At 45.9% G+C, this 24,585-nt stretch overlaps 1 protein-coding gene across 1 annotated transcript in view; it reads right to left on the bottom strand.

Moving 5' to 3' along the window:
• The window catches only part of LOC135136599 (uncharacterized), a 105,526-nt gene that overhangs the window by 34,421 nt on the left and 46,520 nt on the right, over positions 1-24,585 (bottom strand). Inside the window, exons 24-49 of the mRNA XM_064065957.1 lie at positions 24,428-24,511; positions 15,094-23,802; positions 14,609-14,824; positions 14,216-14,398; positions 13,673-14,164; positions 12,138-13,619; positions 10,804-12,087; positions 10,449-10,748; positions 10,071-10,394; positions 9,311-9,997; positions 8,949-9,260; positions 8,560-8,892; positions 8,191-8,505; positions 7,489-8,136; positions 7,121-7,438; positions 6,751-7,071; positions 6,372-6,698; positions 6,007-6,321; positions 5,630-5,953; positions 5,240-5,566; positions 4,862-5,185; positions 4,485-4,811; positions 3,771-4,415; positions 2,134-3,723; positions 1,118-2,080; positions 448-1,068 (exon numbers count right to left, since the gene is read on the bottom strand). Coding sequence (XP_063922027.1) covers positions 448-1,068; positions 1,118-2,080; positions 2,134-3,723; positions 3,771-4,415; positions 4,485-4,811; positions 4,862-5,185; positions 5,240-5,566; positions 5,630-5,953; positions 6,007-6,321; positions 6,372-6,698; positions 6,751-7,071; positions 7,121-7,438; positions 7,489-8,136; positions 8,191-8,505; positions 8,560-8,892; positions 8,949-9,260; positions 9,311-9,997; positions 10,071-10,394; positions 10,449-10,748; positions 10,804-12,087; positions 12,138-13,619; positions 13,673-14,164; positions 14,216-14,398; positions 14,609-14,824; positions 15,094-23,802; positions 24,428-24,511 — 21,771 coding nt within the window. The remainder of the gene's footprint in view (positions 1-447; positions 1,069-1,117; positions 2,081-2,133; positions 3,724-3,770; positions 4,416-4,484; positions 4,812-4,861; positions 5,186-5,239; positions 5,567-5,629; positions 5,954-6,006; positions 6,322-6,371; positions 6,699-6,750; positions 7,072-7,120; positions 7,439-7,488; positions 8,137-8,190; positions 8,506-8,559; positions 8,893-8,948; positions 9,261-9,310; positions 9,998-10,070; positions 10,395-10,448; positions 10,749-10,803; positions 12,088-12,137; positions 13,620-13,672; positions 14,165-14,215; positions 14,399-14,608; positions 14,825-15,093; positions 23,803-24,427; positions 24,512-24,585) is intronic.

Here is a 24,585-nt window from a genome sequence, read left to right as displayed (position 1 = left end):
TTCCGTGGGGTGTGGGGGGGGGGGTTGATAGCGCATTCGTTTGATGGTATAATAGCAACATAATGGGGGCATTAGGGCATTGCGTTGATAAAGCTCGTTGTTATCGTTGGGGGATACGTTTTCCTTACCTTACTGTATCCCCGGAAGCGAAAGCAGTTTAGTATTTACAGCACATGCTACACAAAATCAAACTCCACCACTGAAGCTTCAAGCTGCATGAGTATTGATGATACTTTTTACAGGCCGTAGTGGAGTTTGAATTGGTTGAAACAGAATATGTACACTTTGTCGGAAATGTAACACCATGTAGACAAATTTTTGAAGATAACGTGTCAAATTGTCAATTATGAAGATCCCTTAAATTTACCGCTCGTGGTTTTAAAAAAACTGCCTCATCTTGTGTTTTTTCATGGTGTTACCTTTCCCTTTGTAAACAAAAAATCCTACCTGGTACGACGACCGGCACGCAGCGCACGAACGGATCTCCTTCGAATCCTGGATTGCACTTGCACACCGGACTGTGATTGACCACGTTGCAGACAGCGTTTTGTCCGCAGCTACCCGGACACGGATCGCGACACTTTTGATTAATACAAGCCGTAACGCTCGAACACTCGGGGTTGATGGTACACTCCGGCCGGCAGTTCGGCGGTGCTCCGACGTAGTTTTCGAGACACGTACACGCCGGACTCTCGCCGCGAACTTGACAGATGGAATTCGGCCCGCACGGACTCGGTTCGCACGGTCTGACCGGTTGGCGGATTACGACCGGCGCGCACCTGGTGAACGGATCCCCGGACATGCCTTCCGTACAACTGCAGATAGGGTTGTGATTGACCACCTGGCACCTGGCGTTGATTCCACAGGTTCCTGGGCACGGGTCCACGCATTTGTTATTGAGACAGGCTTTGGTGAGAGGACACTCCGCGCTGACGATGCATTCTGGACGACAACTGGGTGGGTTTCCGATCAAGCCGGGCTGGCACGAGCAGACAGCCACGCCGTTATTCACTCTACAGAGGCTGTTGGGGCCGCAAGGAGATGGGCTGCATGGGTCGCGGGGTGGTTCTAGAAAAAGCGTCTTTAGAAGAATTCGACAGGGCCTAGACGGTTTTACCTATTTTGACGGGTCTGCAACTGGTGAAGGGGTCGCCTTCGTAGCCGGAAGGACAGCTGCAGGTGGGGATGTGGTTGACGACGTCGCAGACGGCGCCTTGTCCGCATGTTCCAGGGCAGGGGTCTATGCAACGAAGGTTACTGCAAGCTTTGTTCGGAGAACAGTCAGTGTTCATTGTACATTCGGGGCGGCAACCGCGGTAGGGATCTCCTTGGTACTCTGGCAGACAAGAGCAGACGCCGTCTCTGCACTGAGTATTGGCACCACAAGGAGACGGATTGCATGGATCCAGCGGTACTTTAGGTTCTTCTTGTTTGATTTCGGGTGTACATTGAGTGAATGGGTCTCCGACAAATCTGGCGGCGCACGTACAGATGGGAATGTGGTTCTGGACTCTGCATTCGGCGTTGAAGCCGCAGGAACCCGGGCACGGGTCTCTACACTTCTCGGTAATGCAAGCTTGGTTAGAGGGACAGTCCGTGTTTACCACACATTCGGGTCTGCAGCTGGGTGGCGATCCTATATAGTTCGGCAAGCAAGAACAAGAAGGTTGATCTCCTACTGCTCTGCAGGCTGAGTTTGGTCCACAAGGAGAAGGCAAGCAAGGATCTCTTGGTACAGGGGTAGGCGGTGGTGGTGTCACTACCATTTCGTAACATCTCAGGAATGGATCTCCGGTTAAACCAGAGGGACAACTACAGATAGGGTTGTGATTGATAACTTCACACCTGGCACCGATACCACAAGTTCCGGTGCAAGGATTGGCACATTTGAATTTATGGCACGCTCGGTTTTGGGGACATTCAGAACTGACCACGCATTCTGGTTTACAGTTGGGTGGAGAACCGGTGTATTCCGGTAAACAGGAACACACACCTTGATCATTTACGTTCCTACATTGGGAGTTGGGTCCGCAAGGACTCGGGTTACATGGGTCGACGTAAACGGTCGGTTCTGTCACAGCTGCAAAAAAATAATTAAATCCTCTACAGACAAGCTATGAACCGGTGACTTACGTGGTTGAGGCGTACATCTGGTAAACGGATCCCCAATATAGTCTTTAACGCATGTACAAGTAGGCACATGATTGATCACAGAACATTCAGCAAATTCGCCACATACTCCTGGACAAGGGTCTCCACATTTATTTCTAATACAAGCCTTGTTCGTTGGGCAGTCCGAACTCAAGACGCACTCCGGTCTGCATCCTTCGTATGGGTTTCCTTGGTAGTCGTCGATGCATTTACAGGCACCAGCTCCGTTCCTTTCCGTACAAATAGCGTTAGAACCGCATGGCGAAGGTTCGCACGGGTTCGCAGGCTCCTCTTGTTTTACGGTACATTGCACGAACGGATTCCCCACAAAGCCGGGGGAGCAAGAACACGAAACGGTGTGACTGATGACCCGACATTCTGTGTTAACCCCACAACTGCCGGGACATGGATCTTTGCACTTGTTGTTGATGCAAGCCAGGTTGCTGGGACAATCTGGGTTGATCACGCACTCAGGTCTGCAGTTCGGCGGGCTTCCGGTGTAATCTTGTGCGCAACTACAAGACGGCGTGTCTCCTACGCGACGACAAATCGAGTTTGGTCCGCACGGGGTTGGCAAACAAGGGTCGGTTCTTGGTGGTGGCGGCGTCGGCGGTGGAGGCGGAATAGGTCTGCAGCTTTGGAACGGATCTCCTGTTTGGCCTTCCTGGCAGCTACATATCGGACTGTGGTTTATAACTTCGCAGCGTGCTCCTAAGCCACACGAGCCGGGACACGGGTCCACGCATTTCTGATTGACGCAGGCTTTAGTTGCGGCACATTCCGCGCTAACGACGCACTCTGGTCTACAAGATGGTGGCGTTCCGACGTACCCTTGGATGCACGAGCACACGGCGTGATCGTTGGTGTTTTTGCATTGGCTGTTGGGGCCACAAGGTGACGGGTTGCAAGGATCTACGACGGTAGGCTGTCTCGCTTCGGATACACGACAATTCGTGAACGGATCTCCGGTGTACCCGTCGGGACAAGAGCACGTGGGTATGTGGTTGATGACGTCGCAACGAGCGTTGGAACCGCAAGTGCCAGGGCATGGATCCACACACTTGTTCCTAATGCAAGCTTTATCTCTGCTACATTCGGTGCTGAGTACGCATTCAGGTCGACAGGATTCGTAAGGGTTCCCAATGAACTCGGGCAGACAAGTGCAGACACCGTTGTTACACTGTGCGTTAGGACCGCACGGTGAAGGATTGCATGGATCTTTCGGCACCGGTGGCTCAGTTACTGGAGGTTTCAAAGTACACTGAATGAAGGGATTTCCGGTGTAACCATCCTCGCAAGTACACACGGGTATGTGGTTGAGAACGTGGCACTTGGCACTCGAACCGCACGAACCCGGACAGGGATCGCGACATTTCAAATTGATGCACGCCAAGGTACTGCTACATTCCGAACTGATGGTACATTCTGGACGACAAGACGGTGGGGCGCCGGTGTAATTCGGCAGACACGAACACGAGGGTAGGCCGTTTCGGATTTCGCATTGCGAGTTGGGTCCGCAAGGTGACGGGAAACACGACGGAGGTCTCTCAGTCGTCGGTTCCGTTACTATAACTGCAAATAACCGTTAGAAACATCCACAAACTTGTTAAAAAACCTACCTTGTGGTGTGCACTTCGCAAACGGATCTCCCGTGAATCCTGGAGGACAAGCACAAATGGGGCTGTGGTTTCGAGTACTGCATTGAGCGCCTAGACCGCACGTATTAGGACAAGGATCCCGACATTTCTGGTTGATGCACGCCTTATCTGAAGAGCATTCTGAACTGACGACACATTCGGGGCGGCAACTCGGAGGGGTTCCGATGAAGTTGGGTAGACAAGAACACACTCCTTGATCGTTGACGTTCCTACATTGGCTGTTTGGTCCACAAGGCGAAGGAATACATGGATTTTCGGGACGTCGCGGCGGTTCTGGAATGACTTCTCTACACTGGAAGAACGGGTCGCCGGTGAAACCGGCGGGGCAGTTGCATGTGGGTACGTGGTCTTTGACGCGGCATTCAGCGTACGTTCCGCAGGTTCCGATGCACGGGTCGACGCATTTGTAGGCGACGCAGGCAAGGGTCGGCGAGCAGTCGGTGTTGATTTCGCATTCGCGGTGGCAGCCTCTGGTGTTGTCGTATGGGTCGCCGAAGTATCCCGGAGGGCAGATGCAAGCACCCGCACCGTTTTTCTCGCGACATTCTGCGTTCGGGCCGCAGGGTGATGGGAAGCACGGTGTTGTGGGCGGAGTTCTTTCCGTTGCTGAAATTTCGTGATTAGTTACATTGGGTGAATTTTTTGAAGCGGTGACGGTAATAGAAAGTTTCTTACATGGTGAAATTGGCAGTGTACAAGAAAAGAAAGGATCGCCAGTATAGCCTGAGAAGCAAGAGCAGACCGGGCTGTGATTGACAACGGTACACTGTGCGTTGGTACCGCAAGTACCCGGACATGGATCTACGCATCGCTCGTTTTTACAAGATTTATAGTTTGGACATTCGGAATCGTTAATACACTCGGGCCTACAGTTCGGTGGGCGGCCGACATAGTTTTGTAAACAAGAACATGCAGGTTGAGTACCAATGACTCTACATTGTGAATTTGGTCCACACGGTGAAGGTATGCAAGGGTTTGTGTCATTCCTTGGAGGTGGAGGTACTGAAATGAAAAGAAATATAGAACAGAACAGTTAGAGAGAGTAGACATACGTTCAACTTTAGAGCAACGAGTGAAAGGATCTCCAGTAAAGCCAAGTATACAGCTGCAGATGGGATTGTGGTTTACGACTCGACAGTCTGCGTTCTGACCGCAAGGTGTCGCTCCGGCTCGACAAGGATTCAAACACTTTTGATTAGAACAAGCTTTGTCTTGCGGACATTCTGAACTAACGATACATTCGGGTCTACACATGGGCGGCGTTCCAATGTAGTTTTGTTGACAGGAGCAAACTGCGTGGTTATTTATTTCGCGACATTGACTGTAGGGACCGCAGGGTGACGGTTGGCAAGGGTTCTGAGGAGGTTCTTCTTCAACTATAGCAAAAAAGACACTTGTATCTGGTAGGATATGAAAGCTGGATATCTTACTAGGTTGTACGAGGTTACAAATTCGTAGAGGTTCTCCGGTGTATCCAGGTATACAAGAACAGGAAGGAGCATGATTGACTACTCTGCATTCTGCGTTTATTCCACAGGTACCCGGACAAGGATCGACACACTTGTTATTGACACAAGCTCTGCTGCGATCGCAGTCTGAATTGGTAACACATTCTGGTCGACAGCCGCTATACGGGTCGCCGAAATATTCGGGCAAGCACGCACACGATCCAGCTCCGTTTCTTTCTTTACATACAGCGTTAGCACCACAAGGTGATGGGTTACATGGGTTGGTGGGTCTTTCAGTGACAGGAGCAGCTAAAAGATATGAAAAGTATAGTTTTGAAGGTAAAGAAGTTTCATTAGAGTGGGGAATCTTACGAGGCGGTATGGGAGAGCATCCGGTGAAGGGATCACCAGTGTATCCAGACACGCAAACACAAACCGGTGAATGTTTAAGGACGGTACACGTTGTGCTAGAACCGCAGGATCCCGGACAAGGGTCTTTACATTTCTCGTTCTGACAAGCTAAATTTCCGGGACATTCAGCATTGATAGTACACTCAGGTCTACAGTTAGGAGAACGTCCGATGTAGTTCGGTAAACACGAACAAGCAGCCTGGCTGCCGATGACTCTGCATTGAGAGTTTAATCCACAAGGAGATGGTACGCAAGGATTGCCAGTAGGTGTAGGTGGTTCAGGTTCTAAAAAGTGTCACAGTAGCAGAGACATTATAGAAAAAGGGGAAAATTCTTACTCGTTTGCAAAATGCACCTAACGAAAGGATCGCCGATGTAGTTAGTAGGACAACTACAAATCGGGTTGTGGTTGACAATTTGACAACGCGCGTTAATTCCACAGGTACCGGGACAAGGATCTTGACATTTGGTGTTTATACAAGCACGATTCTGCGGGCAGTCAGTGCTCACCATACACTCCGGTTTACAAGAAGGCGGAGCGCCGATATAATTAGTTTGACAAGAGCATACCGCGTGATCGTTTACAACTTTGCAATTACTATACGGTCCACAAGGTGAAGGCACGCAAGGGTTACCCCTTGGTTGTTCCGGTTCTTAAACAACAAGGTTAAAAAATCTCCTAATTAGTGTTAAAAAGTCTTACTAGGAGGTGGAAGATGACAAGAAACTTGCGGGTTTCCTGTGTATCCTGTTAAACAGAAGCACGACGGCGCGTGATTACTAACCCTACATTCTGCGTTAAGTCCACAGATTCCTGGACATGGATCTCTACATTTATTATTCGTGCAAGCTTTGTCTCTAGGGCAGTCCGAATTGGTAACACATTCGGGTCTGCAGCCACTATAAGGATCTCCGAAATACTCAGGCAAGCAACTGCAAGAACCCGCACCGTTTCGTTCTTTGCATTCGGCGTTAGCGCCGCAAGGTGAAGGGTTGCAAGGGTTTCGTGGTTCTTCGACGGGTTGTTGGACTGAAACATTGGTCGCATGAGCGGGGAAATTCAAACTCAGGGATCGTCTTACTAGGAATGAGGTTACAGCCGGCGAAAGGATCGCCGGTGTAGCCAGTTTTACACGAACAAACTGATCTGTGAGTTATGACGACGCAGTCCGCGAAAGCTCCACACGACCCGGGACAAGGATCAACGCAACGCTCGTTTTGGCAGGCGCGATTACTGGGGCATTCGGAGTTAATGGTACATTCTGGGCGACAGTTGGGAGGGCGGCCGATGTAGTTTTGTAGACATGAACACGCGGGGGTGTTGCCGATTATTCTACATTGAGAGTTGGGGCCACAAGGTGAAGGGACGCACGGGTTTTCTGGCGGTTTGGGTCGTTCTACAGCTGAAGAAATGAAGTTAGAGAGTGAAGGTAGATGGAAAAAGAAGCTTACGTTGTTCTTGCACACAGCGCACAAACGGGTCTCCTGAAAAACCTGTAGGGCAACTACAAATGGGGTTATGATTTACAACTTGACATCTCGCGTTAAGACCGCAAGTGCCTGGGCACGGGTCTTGGCATTTGGTGTTTATACAAGCTTTGTCTAACTGGCAGTCGGCTGAAATCATGCACTCGGGTTTACACATCGGTGGCGATCCGATATAGTTCGCTTGACAGGAACATACTGCGTGCCCATTCACTACTCGACACTGACTGTAGGGTCCGCAAGGTGAAGGCTGGCAAGGTTGAGTCTTTGGTTCTTCATGCAAAACTAGACGAAAAGAAAGTAGTACAAGAGTAAAAGACAGAGAGAATACGTACTAGGCTGCGGTAGGTGGCATGCAACAGCCGGGTTTCCTGTGTATCCGACTAGGCAAGAGCAAGATGGAGCGTGATTAGCGACCCTGCATTCCGCGTTCAAACCGCATGTTCCTGGACAAGGATTTTTACATTTGTTGTTGATGCAAGCTTTATCGCGAGAGCAGTCGGTGTTGATGACACACTCCGGTCTGCAACCCGAGTACGGGTCTCCGAAATATTCCGGTAAACAAGTACACGATCCCGCGTTGTTACGTTCTTTGCAAACGGCGTTGGCACCGCAAGGTGACGGATTACAAGGGTTAATAATTTCGGGTTGGGTTGGCCTTGGAGGTATTTGAGAGCAACCAGCGAACGGATCACCGGTAAAACCAACCTGGCACTGACACACGGGTGAGTGGTTGACGACAACGCAAGTAGTTTGAACTCCACAGGAACCGGGACAAGGATCGCGACACTTTTCGTTAATGCAAGCTAAATTGCTGGGGCATTCCGCGTTTATGGTACATTCTGGGCGGCAGTTAGGCGAGCGACCGATATAGTTTGGTAAACAGGAACATGCGGCTTGTGTACCCACGACTCTGCATTGAGAGTTAGGGCCGCAAGGCGAAGGAACGCAAGGGTTTCCGCTGGGTTCGACCACAGGTCGTCCTAGATGAAGAAAGAGAACATAGAGACAGTAAAGGTAAGTAGAGAGAGGCTTACGTTCTGTTTTAATGCATCTGACGAAAGGATCTCCTTCGAATCCAGGCGAGCAGCTACAGATAGGGTTGTGATTAACTACATTACATCTCGCGTTTAATCCGCACGTGCCGGGACAAGGGTCGCGACATTTTTGATTAATGCAAGCTCTATCCTGCATGCAGTCTGTGCTGACCGTGCATTCGGGTCTGCAAGAGGGAGGTGTCCCTATGTAACTAGACTGACAAGAACAGACTGCATGCCCGTTAGAAACCCTGCATTGACTGTATGGTCCGCAAGGTGATGGCTGACATGGATTGAGTTCCTGTTCCGGTGGTGCTACAGAAAAGTGAAAAAAAAAGTAAAGAAAAACAGATTAGAAAGAGTTCTTACAAGGCAGAGGTGGAGGCGGAAGGTGACATGATCGCAAAGCGTTTCCAGTGTATCCTGACAAGCAGTTGCATGTTGGTGCGTGGTTGTAAACTCTACATTCAGCATTCAATCCGCACGTCCCTGGACAAGGATCCTTGCATTTGTTATTAACGCAAGCTCTATCCCGTGGACAGTCTGAGTTTGTCACACACTCGGGTCTACAACCTGCGTAAGGGTCACCGAAATAGTCTTGTATGCAAGCGCACGATCCTGCGCCGTTCTGTTCGCGACAAATGGCGTTACTTCCACATGGTGACGGATTGCAAGGGTGTCTAGCTTCTTCGATGGCCACAACTGCAAGATCGTCGTGGCGTCAGATTTTAACAGTTTTAGGGTTAAAGTTATCTTACTTTGGTGGCATCCCGAGAAAGGATCGCCGGTAAATCCTTGCAAGCAATAACAAACTGGAGAGTGATTGATTGTTCTACATTCTGCGCTTGCGCCGCAAGAACCGGGGCACGGATCGCGACATCTCTCGTTTTGGCATGCTTTGGTCGCAGCACAGTCAGAGTTAACGACACATTCGGGTCTACAGTTGGGTGGTTGGCCGTAGTAATTCGGCAAGCAGGAACAAACTGGCCGATTATCTCGGACACGGCATTCGGAGAATAAACCGCAAGGGGATGGTCTGCAAGGGTTTTGTATCTCTACTACTGGCGGTTCTAGAAAAAGCTACATGCAAAAGAGTACAGAAAGATAGTGGTAGTCTTACTGATTTCTAAAGTACATCTACTGAAGGGATCACCCACATATCCCGAAGGACAGCTACAGATGGGATTGTGGTTCACCACTTTACATCTCGCGTTAAAACCGCAAGTTCCGGGACAAGGGTCAATGCATTTTTGTTTGTAGCATGCTTTGTCTAAGGGACATTCCGAGTTGACTAGACACTCCGGTCTGCAATTGGGTGGCGCGCCTAAATAACCAGAAGAACAAGAACATACGGGTCTGTCATTTTGCACTCTACAAATACTGTAGGGGCCACAAGGGGACGGCACGCAAGGGTTTCTCCTAGGTTCTTCGTCAGTGACTAAAGAAATAGAGATTAAGGGGTGGGTCTTTGAGGGTTGTGGTGTCTTACTGGCTGGAACTTCTCGACATAGAGTCAACGCGTTTCCAGTAAATCCAGGGAGACAGTAACATTGCGGATTGTGATTTATAACTTTACATTCTGCGTTTAGGCCGCAACTACCTGGGCAAGGGTCTCGACACTTCATAGCTAAACATGCTTTGTCGTGGGGACAATCAGTATTCATAACACATTCGGGTCTACATCCGGCATAAGGGTCACCAAAGTAGTTCTTTACGCAAGTGCAAGAACCCGCACCGTTTCGTTCTTTACAAATAGCGTTAGCCCCACAAGGCGAGGGGTTGCACGGATTTCGAGGAATATCAATAACTATAAAAAGATAAAAGATACAGTAAAGAGTAGAAGAAAAGACGAAGATTTAAAATCATCGTAAGGTACTTACCTTGCACGGGGCTACAACCAGAGAACGGATCTCCTTCGAATCCAGAAAGGCAGTTACAAGTTGGCTGGTGGTTAAACACGGTACACTGAGCGTTATATCCACACGAACCCGCACACGGATCTTTACATTTATTATTAACACACGCGAGATGTGAGGGACAATCTTGGTTGATGACACACTCGGGGCGACAATTTGGAGGCGCACCCAACATTCCAGGAAGACAGGAACATACAGGGCGATCTCCGACTGGTCGACACTCGGCGTTAGAACCACACGGTGATGGAATACATGGGGTGATTTTCGTTGGTGGCTGTACTTTGGGTTCTAAACAAACATGTTTGATAGAATCGTGCAAGACAAAAAAACACGCGCTTATACCTTCTCTGTTACATTGCACGAATGGGTCTCCTATATAATTGGAAGGACAACTACAAATCGGGTTGTGATTGACTACTTGACAGCGAGCGTTAAATCCACAGGCGCCAGGGCACGGGTCTTGACACTTCTGGTTAATACAAGCTGTGTGTTGACTACATTCCGAGCTGACTAGACATTCGGGTCTGCAGAGTGGTGGTGATCCGAAATAACCCAGTTGACACGAACACACCGCTTGGTTGTTCCTAACACGACAGACGCTGTTCGGGCCACACGGAGACGGTTCACATGGGTTTTTGGGTGCTATTGACATAAATCTTAACAAACAAGATTCACAAATTTTGTAGTGAATACTTACGTTCTGGTATTGCTTCACGGCAAGAAGTAAACGGATTTCCTACAAGTCCTCTAGCACACACACAAACCGGGACGTGATTGACAACGTTACATTCGGCTCTTGCTCCGCACAGGCCTTGACATGGATTCCTACAGTGTTGACTCAAACAAGCTAAATGACTCGGACAGTCGGCGTTGATGGTACACTCAGGTCTGCATCCACCGGCGTAAGGATTGCCGATGTATGGTGGAATGCAACTGCATCTAGCAGCCCCGTTCAATACCGTACATTGAGCGTTCCCTCCACACGGAGAAGGATTGCAGGGATCTTTAGGAACGACTATAACCTTTGAACAACCCACGAAAGCGTCACCTTCGTAGCCAGACAAGCAACTACAGAACGGAGTGTGACTGACTACATCACATTTTGCGTTTTGACCACAAGTGTTGATACAAGGGTCAACACATTTTTCTTTCACGCATGCTTTGTTCTTTGGACATTCTTGACTGATGACGCATTCCGGGCGACAGTACGGAGGGCTACCGCTATAGTTTGGACTGCAAGAGCAAACCGGTCGGTTATTTTTGACTTGACAGATTGAATTAGGTCCACACGGAGATGGACTACAAGGGTTCAGTGGTATTCTGGGTTCTTCGGTTACTGTTGTAGCGTAGCAGTTAACGAACGGATCGCCTTGTTGTCCCGGTGGACAACTACAGATGGGATTGTGGTTGATCACCGTACAGATGGCGTTATTGCCGCACGTTCCAGGACAAGGGTCAGTACATTTCTGGTTGATGCAAGCTCGGGTTTGGGGACACTCGGAACTGACGATACATTCAGGTTTGCAAGCAGGTGGTGCACCGTGATAATTTGGAAGGCACGAGCAAGTGGCGAAACCTTGAGACGAGACGAGACATCTGCTGTAGGGACCACATGGAGAAGGATCGCATGGATTGCCGGGAACGACTACCAGTGGTGGTGCTGGTGGTTTGTACGGATAACAGTTAACGAAGGGGTCTCCAGTGTGTTGAGGTGGACAGAAACATATAGGGATGTGGTTTATGGCTTCACACTGAGCGCCTACACCGCAGACGCCAGCACACGGGTCTACGCATTTGCTGTTGATGCACGCTTTGTCGAGAGAACAGTCGGGGTTTATCACACACTCGGGTCTGCAAGCGATCCAGGGGTTGCCAAAGAAGCCTTTTTTGCAAACGCATGACAAGGCACGTTGCTGTTGTTTGCAATCAGCGTTCGCACCACATCTGACGTTTTCACAAGTGTCGATTCGGTCGATGGGTTCTGGAAAAACACATTTATGTACTGAGATTTCTACATTTGAAAGTACTTACTTGTGGGGGTGGAACAGTGTTCGAATGGGTTCCCGATGAGGCCTTGGGGACAACTACAAACCGGCGTGTGACTAACGACAGTACACAAAGCATTCACTCCACAAGATCCAGGACAAGGGTCTGCACAAGTAAATCCTAGACAAGCTCTGTTGAAAGGACAGTCGGCGTTGGTTAAACATTCTGGTCTACATTGGGGGTTGTAAGGAGCGTCAGGACCCAAACAAGGGTCACAAATAGCCACTTGTCCACCGTAGTTGTTACATTCCATGGTAGTCCCACACGGTGATGGTAAACACGGTTTAGAAACATTGGCGATTGGAGAAACCGGAGGAGTCGGCAAACATTGATAGAAAGGATCTCCCATGTATCCTTCGGGACAAATACAAGTAGCAGTATGATCCCGAACTTGACAAATAGCGTGGATTCCACACAGGTTGTTAATAGTGCAAGGATCCACACAGTGTCGTTCCAAACAAGCTTTATTAATAGGACAGTCGGAGTTCAGAACACACTCTGGGCGACACCCAAACTGTGGATCTCCTTGAAAATCAGGCAAACACGAGCAAACAGCACGACTTCCTACGACTTGGCAGAGGGTGTTCAACCCGCAAGGACTTGGCAAACATGGGTTCCTATCGGGCGTGCGTGGCGGAATGGGGAAGCACCTAATGACTGGATTTCCGGTGAAATTGGGTTCGCAGGTGCAAACAGGATGATGTTTTTCCACTCGACAGTTGGCGTTAACCCCACAAGAACCCGGACACGGGTCACGACATCTATAACCCATGCAAGCTTGATGGTCGGCGCAATTATCATCGACTACACATTCGTATCCGTGGCAGCCAGCCGGTCCTGTAGGATCACCTCCCATGCCGTCTGGACAGCGACACATGGACTTTCCGTCGGGCGAAACGGTGCATTGAGCTCCCGGCCCACATGGGTTGGGTACGCAAGGACTAGGAGGTTGGAGTCTACAACCTGAGTAAGGATCACCGATGAAACCTGCTCTGCAGTAACACTGTTCTTGGTTGTTTGAAACGTAACAGTCGGAATTTAGACCACAGGGTCCGGGAGAGCACAACATAGGAGCCACAGTGGGTTCAGTACATACTCTATAAGGGTTTCCGGATTTGCCTAAAGGACAGTAGCAGACGGGTTCCCGTAAGGGATCGCAAAGAGCACCTTGACCGCAGATATTGGGTTCGCAAGGGTTTTTCGCCTCGATACAACCTCGGATGGTATTGGGGCTCTCCAAATAACCCGGGAGACAAGTGCACTTGGCAAAACCACTGCCCAAAATAGTACATTGGGTGTTGGGTCCGCAGGGAGACGGGTTACAGGGGTTCGCAGGTAAGGCACACGGAACTTGAGGAGGCGTTCCTTCGTATTCAGGTAAACAGAAGCAAACGGCTTTACCACCGACTACCCTACAACCAGAATTGGGTCCACAAGGGTTTGGAGAACACTCATCTCCTTCAGGAACTGCAAACAAAGTAATCGTAACAAGTAAATGTCGGTAATTGTCGTTCACTTACTGCAACTAACAAACGGATTTCCGGTTAGACCTTTAGGGCAGAAGCAAACAGCGCTCCCTTTATCGACTTCGCATTGGGCGTGCAAACCGCAGGGGTTAGGGTCACAAGGGTTGGTGGGTGGTTGACATCCGGTTGCCGGATTTCCTTGGTATCCTGGTGGGCACTTACAGGTCGGTTTATGGTTGAGGACTTCGCAGACGGCGTAGTGGCCACAGCGACAAGGGGAACCGCAGCGGCCGTTGATGCAGGCTTCGTTCGATGAGCAATCGCGGTCGGATCTACAGCCGAGGACTTGGTCGCAGAGAGTGTACGGGTTTCCTTGGTATCCGGGGAGGCATCGGCATTCGATTCCGTGATCTTTGGGTAGACACTCGGCGTTTTCGCCGCAGGAATCGTCGAAGCAGGGGTTGATACATATTCTGTTGAGTCTGTCGCAGAGTTTGTTAGGTGGGCAGTCTTCGTTGTATTGGCAGATGGGTTTGTAGTCGTGAACTAGAATTACTGTGTGAATTCGGTTGGCTTGGGGGTTGCGGATAATTTTACCTGGCACGCAGCCAACGTAACCGTTTCCTTGGTAGCCTTCCGCACAACTACAGTCAGAGCCGTGGTTGGTGTTGACGCAGACGGCGTTATGGGCACACGGGTTGTGTACATCGCATGGTCTTTGACATGCGTGCCCGATGCAGGCTTCGGTCAAGGGACAATCGTTGTTGTTGGTGCAACTCACTAGGAAAAAGGGTGCAAAGAACAAAGTAAGAAGAAGAAGGGCTATTCTAACTGGTATTCACACTATTCACAAAATTACAGCCAATTTACATATCGAACAATTTTGTTGATTAGTTTAACTGTTATGTTGTTGATTACTGATTTAATTTAATTCCAAATTAATCACGTAAACCTTATTTATTTACATGGGAAAGTTAAATGTTATCTTACTTGTTGGGGACTTGAAGCATTTAATCGCAGGATTTCCTTCGTATCCCATCGGACATGTACATATAGGCCTGTGCATTTTCACTTGACACTTAGCAGTTTTTGCACAGGCGTTAGTAAATGCACAAGGATCTTCGCACAGCGACATGTAACAAGCCTCGCTTTCGAGACAGTCCATATCTGATTCGCACGGTTTAGGTGCTTTTGAATGAGGTGGTTCTAGTAGAGAGTTAGATATTAATATATTATAAACACACCAAATGAGGTTTGCAAGAGTTAGAAGGCAACGTCACTCGATTAAGGTCGTCATCGACAAAATAAATATTTACAAGTTACCTCAAACCAAAAATTAAAATAGCATGCTATTACTTTTTGAAAATCAATTTGGTGCAATTAGTTCAATTTACAAGATGGGCTATATAATACAAAAGAGGCCGATTTTACTCGGGAACTCGTATTTTCGGGGGCGATTAACTTGTGGCTTATACCTTGTAAGCAATTCCTCTTTGGATCTCCTGAGTATGCCGGCGGACACATGCAGATCGCCGTGTGGTTTTCAGGCGTACATATTGCGTTTATAGCGCAACGACCACCGATCGCACAAACGTTAACACATTGCTGGCATAGACACGTTTCGTACGCCTGACAGTCCAGGTCTGTGTTACAGGTTACTGTGAGGTTAGTGGTTCGATCTGTGTAGGTATCGATGGGTATAGGACTTGTAGGAATTACCGTTGGCATCGTAGTCGCCAAAGTTTCACCCACAGTACTGACTTTTACAGTACTTGCAGTACGAGCTTCAGAACTTAAAGTAGAAACGACACTCGTTGTTTCGTACGGCGTATAACCTTCTGAAGATCTTCCCGTGAATCCTCCAGTTGTAAAACCTGTCGTACTCGCAGTGGTTTTTCCATAAGATTCTTGTGTTGTTCCTTCAGAGGTAATAACGGAAGAACTAACTGTCGTTCCAGTTTCTTTAAATGGAGTTGTAGTACCCTGCTCTGCACCGCTTGTTGTAAAACCTGTCTCACTTTCGAGGGTAGTTTTTGTGTAAACTTCTTGTGTTGTTGCTTGAGACGTAGTTGAAGTACTACTTGGGACTCCCGTTTCTCTAAACGGACCTGTAGTACCTTGTTCCGTACTACTTTTCGTAAAGCCAGGCGTAGTCACAGGAACGATTTTTGTATCAGTTTCCTGGGTTGTTGCTTCAGCAGTAAAACCAGAAGAAATAGTTGTAGCTCCAGGTTCTTTAAACGGACTTGTAGTACCTTGTTCCGTGCTGCTTGTCGTAAAGCCTGTCATACTCACAGGGATCGTTCTTGTATAAACTTCTTGTGTTGTTGCTTCAGGAGTAAAACCCGAAGTACGAATTGTAGTTCCCGTTTCTTTAAATGGACTTGTAGTACCTTGTTCCGTGCTGCTTGTCGTACCCACAGAAATGCTTCCGGTATAAGCTTCTTGTGTTGTCACTTCAGAAGTAAACTCTGAAGTACTCTTTGTCGTTCCCGTTTCTTTAAACGGGCTTGTAATACTACTTATCGTAAAACCTGTCGTACTCACAGGGATCGTTCTTGTATAAACTTCTTGTGTTGTTGCCTCAGGAGTAAAACCTGAAGTACGAATTGTAGTTCCCGTTTCTTTAAATGGAGGTGTAGTACCTTGTTCCGTGCTGCTTGTCGTACTCACAGCACTGCTTCTTGTATAAGCTTCTTGTGTTGTCGCTTCAGAGGTAAAACCTGAAGTACTCTTTGTCGTTCCTGTTTCTTTAAACGTACTTGTAATACCTTGTTCCGTGCTGCTTGTCGTGAAACCTGTCGTACTCACAGGAATGCTGGTATAAGCTTCTTGTGTTGTTGCCTCAGGAGTAAAACCTGAAGTACTTTTTGTCGTTCCTGTTTCTTTAAACGGACTTGTAATACCTTGCTCTGTACTACTTGTCGTAAAACCTGTCGAACTCACAGGGATCGTTCTTGTATAAACTTCTTGTGTTGTTGCCTCAGGAGTAAAACCTGAAGTACTTTTTGTCGTTCCTGTTTCTTTAAACGGACTTGTAATACCTTGCTCCGTACTACTTGTCTTAAATCCTGTAGTACTGGCCGGAATGGTTCTTGTATAACCTTCTTGCGTTGTCGCTTCAGAGGTAAAATCTGAAGTACTCTTTGTCGTTCCCGTTTCTTTAAATGGGGTTGTAATACCTTGTTCAGTACTACTTATCGTAAAACTTGTCGAACTCACAGGGATCGTTCTTGTATAAACTTCTTGTGTTGTTGCCTCAGGAGTAAAACCTGAAGTACTTTTTGTCGTTCCTGTTTCTTTAAACGGACTTGTAATACCTTGCTCCGTACTACTTGTCCTAAATCCTGTAGTACTGGCCGGAATGGTTCTTGTATAACCTTCTTGCGTTGTCGCTTCGAAGGTAAAACCTGAAGTACTCCTTGTCGTTCCTGTTTCTTTAAACGGACTTGTAAAACCTTGTTCCGTGCTACTTGTCGTAAAACCTGAAGTACTAGTCGTCGTTCCTGTTTCTTTAAACGGACTTGTAATACCTTGTTCCGTGCTGCTTGTCGTAAACCCTGTCGTACTCACAGGAATCCTTGTATAAGCTTCTTGTGTTGTCGCTTCAGAACTAAAACCTGAAGTACTCTTTGTCGTAAAACCTGCAGTACTAGTCATCGTTCCTGTTTCTTTAAACGGACTTGTAATACCTTGCTCTGTACTACTTGTCGTAAAACCTGTCGAACTCACAGGGATCGTTCTTGTATAAACTTCTTGTGTTGTTGCCTCAGGAGTAAAACCTGAAGTACTTTTTGTCGTTCCTGTTTCTTTAAACGGACTTGTAATACCTTGCTCCGTGCTGCTTGTCGTAAACCCTGTCGTACTCACAGGAATGCTTGTATAAGCTTCTTGTGTTGTTGCTTCAGAACTAAAACCTGACGTACTCGTTGTCGTTCCTGTTTCTTTAAACGGACTTGTAAAACCTTGCTCCGTACTACTTGTAGTAAAGCCTGTAGTACTCACAGAACTGGTTCTTGTATAACCTTCTTGCGTTGTCGCTTCAGAGGTAGAAGCTTTAGTACTAATTGTAGCCCCAGTTTCTCTAGACGGACTTGTGGTACCTTCGGATTCCAGACTTGTATATGTAAATGTAGCTCCAGTTTCTGGACTAGTAGGTTTAAAAGTTGTTTTTCCAGTAGCAGCAGCTGTAATTGTAGCACCCGTGGTGCTTTCTTTTATGTTTGTCGTAGTATAAATTTGTTCAGAAGTAGTTATATGTTCGGCAGGAATCATTGTTGTTGTTTTCTGTACTTCTATTGTTACGTTTTCAGTAAAATGAGATATTGTTTCGCTTGACGTACTTACAGTTCTGAGTGTTGTACCTATTTGATCCGTTGTATTTTGAATCGATGTTTCTGTTGAACTCACCTCAGGTATCGTAACCGAAACAAAAGTTGGCAAAGTTACATTTTCCACACTAACGGCAGAAGTTCCCGTAACTTCCGGTACAAAAGACGTTATAGACTCTAAAGTAGTCGCTATTGGTAAAACAGTTTCTTCAGTTAATGTACCTCCAAAAGAAGTCGAGGTTTCAATTCTTTGTGTAGTTTTTTCTGTAAACGGCTGCATTGTAACAGGTGTAATTGGTGTTTTATGAGCTGTAGTCATAGGAGTGGTTTCTACTCCAATAACCACCACAGGGATAGTATGCTCCTTGGTGTACGGTATTTCTGGTTCTGGCGGAACGGTAACTTCTTCAGTTATCGGTATCTGAGAAGAACTACTGGTTGGTTTCTCCGTCAATTTTTCTTTAGTTGTAGTTTCAATCGTGACGTTTGGCTTGGTTGTAGTCCCTGTTACGAAAGATTCAGGAGTCATTTGAGGATACATCGTTAGTCCCTCTTTACTTGTTGACAGAATAGTGAAAGGTCCTTCAGTTACTTTTTGTGTGGTCGTTTCGATCGTAGGTGAATAAGAACTAATTCCTGAACTTGTATATTCAGTTATCCTTTCCGAAGAACTCGTAACACTAAATGTTTCCGTACCGGCTGTAACTTTTGGTACTCTGGAAAATTCTGTCGATTTTCCAGGTTCTCCAGTATTTAGAGTATAAGAAGTGTAAGCTGTTGTCTTTTCTTCTTCAATGGTTGTCTCTGTGGACATTGATTCTCTTGTTGTGACACCTGGTGAAGTACCAAACGACGACCTAGTACTCGTTTCAGATTCTGTGGTTAATTTAGACGGTACTGAAGTTTCCGTAACTTCAGACGTCCTTACTGGAGAAGTAAATTCAGTGGATTCGTATCGAGGCGTAGATGTTTCAATTTCGGGTCTAGGTCTTGAGGTAAATTCTTCAGTAGTACCTGTACCTTCTCTAGACGAACTTGTTTCAATTTTAGGAGGCGAAGTAAATTCCTGAGTAGTGCCTGTGCCTACCGAAGGAGTAGTTTCTGTTTCGACTTTAACAGGCGAAGTGTATTCAGTGCCAGATTTCGTCGTTATTTCAAATTCTTTTTTAGTAGCTGAAGTGTACTCTGTGACGGTTTTACTAACTGAAGTAAAAGGTGTGCCAGTACTAACTGGTGGTGTAACGGTTGTAAAGGTACCTTCCTGTGCCGTTGGTACTCTAGTACTAATGCTACTAGTAGGATAAGTAGTCTCTGTATGTACTATTTTCACAGAAGTATGTTCCTCGGTACTCGTAGTTTCAGGTGCAGTTGGTGTGGTGAACTTTATTCCACCTTCTGTGGAAGTGAGGGTTGTTTCTACTGAGCTGCCTGATGATGTAAACTGGCTAATAGTTGGCGTAGTGTATTGGGTTACTGTTTTTTCTGTTTCTCTACTTGGTACCTTTTCTGTCACAGTACTGCTTTCGGTACTTACAGGTGATAAACTCGCCTCGGAAGGTCTTGTAGTACGTTCTGCTTCTGTAGTCTTAACAGTTTGTTCCGGTGTCACTGTTTCTGTTAAAATTCTTTCACTTGTAGTAGTACCACGCTCTGTAGGAACCCGTGGTGTAGAAATTGTAGTTTCATATTCTGTAGTCGTCAAATATCGTTGCGTGGAAAAAGTTTCTTCTGTTTGGATTCCTGTTACAGAAGGTGTGGTACCAGATCGAGTTGTCGTTTGTTCTGAAATTTTAGTCAGAGGAATATATCCTGTAGTTGTTTCTGGTTTTTCTGGTATAAAGGTTCCAGGTTGCGTCGACAGCGTGCTTGATGTTTCAGTTGCTACAGAAGTAACAGTACCGTACCTCGATGGTGTTGTGGTAAAATCTTGTCTGGGAGGTGTTACGGTTTGTTCGGTAGTACTATAACGCGCTGATGTAGTTCTGCTCTCGGTTGTACTGTGCGTTGTTTGTTCTGTTTCGGTACTTTTAGGTACTGTAACAGTTGTTTCTGTTTCAATACTCGTCATAGATGTATAAATTTCTTCTGTACTAGGTATTCTAACTGTGCCTCCACTACTTGTGGGCACTGTTGTTATTGGTTCTCGCACAGTACTTCTACCGGTAGTAATATATTCGAACATCGTTGTTTCCGGTTTGAGCACATGTTCTGTAGTCGAAGGACTTTTAAATTCTTGAGTAGTTGTTTCGGGTTTTGTCATAAAACTTGATGATGTAACTGATTCCTTTTTAGTACTTTCAGTACTATGAGTTGATACAACGGAAGGAATACTATACTGTGTTGAAATAATTTCTGGTGTACTTTGCGTTAGGTAGTAAGTTGTCGTATATTTTTGTTCAGTACTTGTGGGCACCGTGGTATGTTCCGAAACCACTATCTCTGGAGTAAGTGGCTGCTCTTTTGTCGGTACCATAGTAGGAGTAAAATTTCCTTCCTCCGTACTTGATGTCTTACGAGTTTCGGCAGTACTTTTTGTTGTTATAGAAGGAACAGACCCATAGGACGTTGAAATTATTTCTTCTTCTGTTGTTGTTTCTGGTTTAAATGACTCCTGTGTTGTAGGTACCATTGCAGACGTATATATTTTGTCTGTACCAACACTTGTGAAACCAGTTATCATTTGAGATTCTGTGGTTTGTTTAGTTTCCGTTTTAGTTTGTGTTGTCGTTGCAGGAACTTCGGTTCCACTCCTTGCAGTAGTACTTGTAATCTTTTCCGTATACGTCGTTTGCTCTGTGGGTGTACTTTGTGGTACGGTCGTTAACACTTTTTCAGTAAATCTGGACGTAGATTCGGTACTACCGATTTCCGGTATTATAGTATCCGTTGTAAGTTCTTTCCGAGTACTATAACCAGTCGTATAAATAGATTGTTCACTTGAAGTTTGAGTAACAAAACTACCCGTCGTTGCTTCTGTTGAAATTGAAATTGGTACTTTTGGTTCTTTTGTCGCCTGAGTGGTTGTAGTTTCTCCGTATTCCGTAGTTCGCTGGCCATAAGTGCTTGTTGTTTCAGTACTTACCGGATGCCCTGTTGGTACCGACAAAGTTGTGAAAGGTTTACCAGTTGTTTTTTCAGATGTTGTACCTTCACTGCTTACGGAAGGTGTTGTCGCATATACTTTTGGAGAAGTTGTTTCAAACGGCGTCATTTTTTCGGTTTCAGCCGATGTCCTTGGGGAAGTTGAAATAAATTCTGTAGTTTTTTGTGCTTCTTCTGTAATAGTATATACTTTGATAGTGGAAACATCTGTGAATTCAGAAACAGTTGATGCTTTGCTTGGCTGCTGTGTAGATGGAGTACCGCTCTCAGTACTTAACGTTACGTACGATTTTGTTGTAACGTCGCTTCCTTTAGTTGAAACGGGTTCTGTAGTTGTGTGAGTTTCTCTAGGAAGAGTAAAAACTTTTATAGTCGGTACTTCTGTAGTACTAGAAACAGTACTTCCAGAAGGAGTAGTCGGTGAAGTAAGGGTTGATTTTTCAGTGTAGATTTCTGTAGTATGGGTTTCAGGCGTCGCTTCAGGCAATCCGATCACAGTAACAGGAGTCAGAATTTGTTCTGTTTTTGAAGTTACTGCTTGTGTTGATGTTCTTTCTGTCGTAATTGCTTCTGGAGTACTTTTTGTCACAGTTCTACCTTCAGTTGTCTCGGTACCATTTTCTATTTCAACAAATAATTGTGTGGTGGTTTCGGGAATTCCTGTTATAGTTACAGGCGTTAATTTTCCAGTTGTAAACGTAGTTGTCTCATCGGTACTTCTCGAAAATTCTGTAGACTTTCCAGAAGTCGTTAATATTTCCGGAGTAGTTTGTCCGATTATTTTCGTAGACAAAGTTTCCTCTGTGGAAGTTATGATGCTAGGAAAGCCTGAAGTACTTTCTGTTCGGGAAGTTTCTACTGGTATCCGTGTAGTACCTTCGCGCCCTCCCGTTGTCAAAAACGTTTCTCTAGTCGCTTCTGTATATACTGTGTACTCCGTAGTTTCGACTTTGACTGATGTTTTTGGCAATTCAGTAATAGTTACAGGTGCTAAAACTTCAGGAGTTGTGCCTTCAGTCATAACAGTTCCCAAGGATTTTTCTGTAGTTGATGGAACCTGTGTGTATACTTTTTCTGGTGTGTAGGTATGCACTATTTCAGTTGTGTATTCCGTTGGCAAAGTTTTTTCAGTACTCAACACAACTTTCGGAGTCCTCACACTCACAGTGCTCTCTGTACGTCCTGCTTCTGGTGTAGTTTCTGTAAAGTAGGTTGTGGATAATGTACCTTCCGGTACTGACCCAGTAGTTCTTGCGGTACTTGTAGTAACAAATCCTGTCGTCTCTGTGAAGGGTTGTGTGCCTCCAGGTGTTAACGGTACTCTTCCTGTTGTAGTTTCTGGTAAACCAATAACAGTAGGAGGTGTTAAAACTTCTTCTGTTGTTATCTTTGAGGTGGTACCTGCAGTGGTTATTGGTTTCGATGTTTCTTGGATAGATTTGATTGTCGTAACTGTGTATTCAGGTTTCATTTCAGTACTTGACGTTTGCGTAAATTCTTTTGTAATACCAGCGGTTACAGTTGCAGAACTTTTAGGGGTAGTATATCTGATCGTAGTTTCTTTTGTGGGAATCTCATGAGGTTCACCAGTCATTTGCGCTTCTCCAGTAACAGTAAATGTTCCTGTCGTCTCTGAACTGGTGACATATTCAGGACTCGTTGTTGTTGTTATAGTTCTTTCACCAATCGTGGTTGGTACTTCTGTGTATTCTTCCCCTGTAGTTGGTTCTTTACCAATAGGTGTAAATGTAACAGTCGCAGCTGTTGTTTCTGGTGTTAACGTCTCGTGTTTTGTAGTTTCTTCATGTGTCACTGTATACACCACGGATGTTGGTTTTTCAGTTATTTCTGAACTAGTAACATATTCAGAAGTTGTTTTTCCAGTTATTTCGCCACTTGTGGTTGGTACTTCTGTGTATTCTTTTTCTGTAGTAGGTTTTTGACCAATAGATGTAACTGTAACAGGCGCAGCTGTTGCTTCTGTTGTTTTTTCCGTTATTTCTGCACTAGTGACATATTCAGAAGTTGTTTTTCTAGTTGTTTCGCCAATCGTGGTTGGTAATTCCGTGTATTCTTTTTCTGTAACGCGTCCAGGTATCGTTTCCGTTGTAGAAGTCTCATAAGCTTTGGTAGTTTTCTGCACTTCCGTGTACATCGTAGACGTCGGTACTTCTGAACTGGGTTTTGTGGTTCTTTCAGAAATCGTGGGTGGTGTTTCGGTATATTCAAATGATGTAGACGTTCCTGTTTCTTCGCTTGTAACTGTCGGTCTATATTGTGTCGTGCTCTGCGTAGAAGTAGTACTTCCAGTTTCGGTACTCGTTTCAAAAAGCGTAGTTTCTGGGTATTGTGGAGTTACCGTAACAAATTTTTCTGTCGTTGTGGTTAGGGGAAAAACTAAATCTGTTTTTTCGGTTGTTGTCATCATTTTGTCAGTAGACGTAAACGGTCTGCTCGTGTAAACGGTTTCTGGTTGAGAAGCGGTAGTTGTGGTTTGTTTATCTAAGGGTACAGACGTGAACAGTTCGCTTCCGGTGGTCATTCTCTCTGGAGGTGCCGAAGTAAAGGGTGTCATCGATTCTTTGATTTCCGACGTTGTAGGTTCGATTATTGATTGTGTAGTTAATTCGGTACTTCCAAATTCACTAAATGTTAGGATAGTGGGAGTAGTAGTAGCACTAGTTTGGTTTGTTATTTGTGAAATAGTCACAGTTTGTGTTTCGGTTAGTGTACCTGGTGTTGAAGCCATATCTGTTATATTAAAAAACAACAAAGTAAGTAAAGGTGAATTATTTTATTTATTTCAAATATAGTACAAAGTGACTATGGAGATGTTAGTATTTGTGCAATGAAAAGCTGAAGCTGCCACACCACAAGTGAAGTGAGGTAAAAGTAGATGAAAAAATAATACAACTATATACAAAGTCGCTACATAGTGAAAGACAAGTAAACAAAAACATTTTTGTGAAATTGGTCATGTCTAATTCACAATATTGAAAAAAAGAGACCGTCAGTCATATTTGACAACAGCACTGAGCATGGATGCCACAATGAGAGAACATATAGAGTGTTGCTATTTTCACACAATTTACAATAGGTACATTGTTAGGAAGAATATACAGTTAGATGATAAAGCTGTAACACAAAACATCAGCAATAAAATCATCGGTCAACATCAATAACTGTATTGTTACGATGTACTTTACCATTCTGCGGCGATGTGAAAGCTGTCCAGTTCAAATGGCTTTTCGTTGTTAAATCTTTGCATTTATGTGAGGATGGTAGAGGGGGAAGGAATATGGTTTAATAAAAAACAGCAACACATTTGTCGTCATCAATTCAAACAAAATAACAAAACCGAACCTGCTGGACCTACCTTTAATGCACGCTCCGGTAGTCGGATCGCAAGCGATGCCCGGAGGACAGTGCTCGCACCCAGGAACGATCTTCGGTTCCTCTCCTAATTGATTCACAAGAATTATACAACCGGTAGGGAAGATTAAAGACCGAAAGACCACAACACCAAAACCGAAT

The sequence above is a fragment of the Zophobas morio genome, unplaced genomic scaffold (assembly GCF_036711695.1).
Source record: "Zophobas morio isolate AGI-343-1 ecotype UQ-CSIRO unplaced genomic scaffold, CSIRO_AGI_Zmor_V1 ptg000026l, whole genome shotgun sequence".
In the NCBI taxonomy this organism is placed as follows: Eukaryota; Metazoa; Arthropoda; class Insecta; order Coleoptera; family Tenebrionidae; genus Zophobas; species Zophobas morio.
Note: the sequence above shows the minus strand (reverse complement) of the source record. Positions and strands in the feature narration are given on the sequence as shown.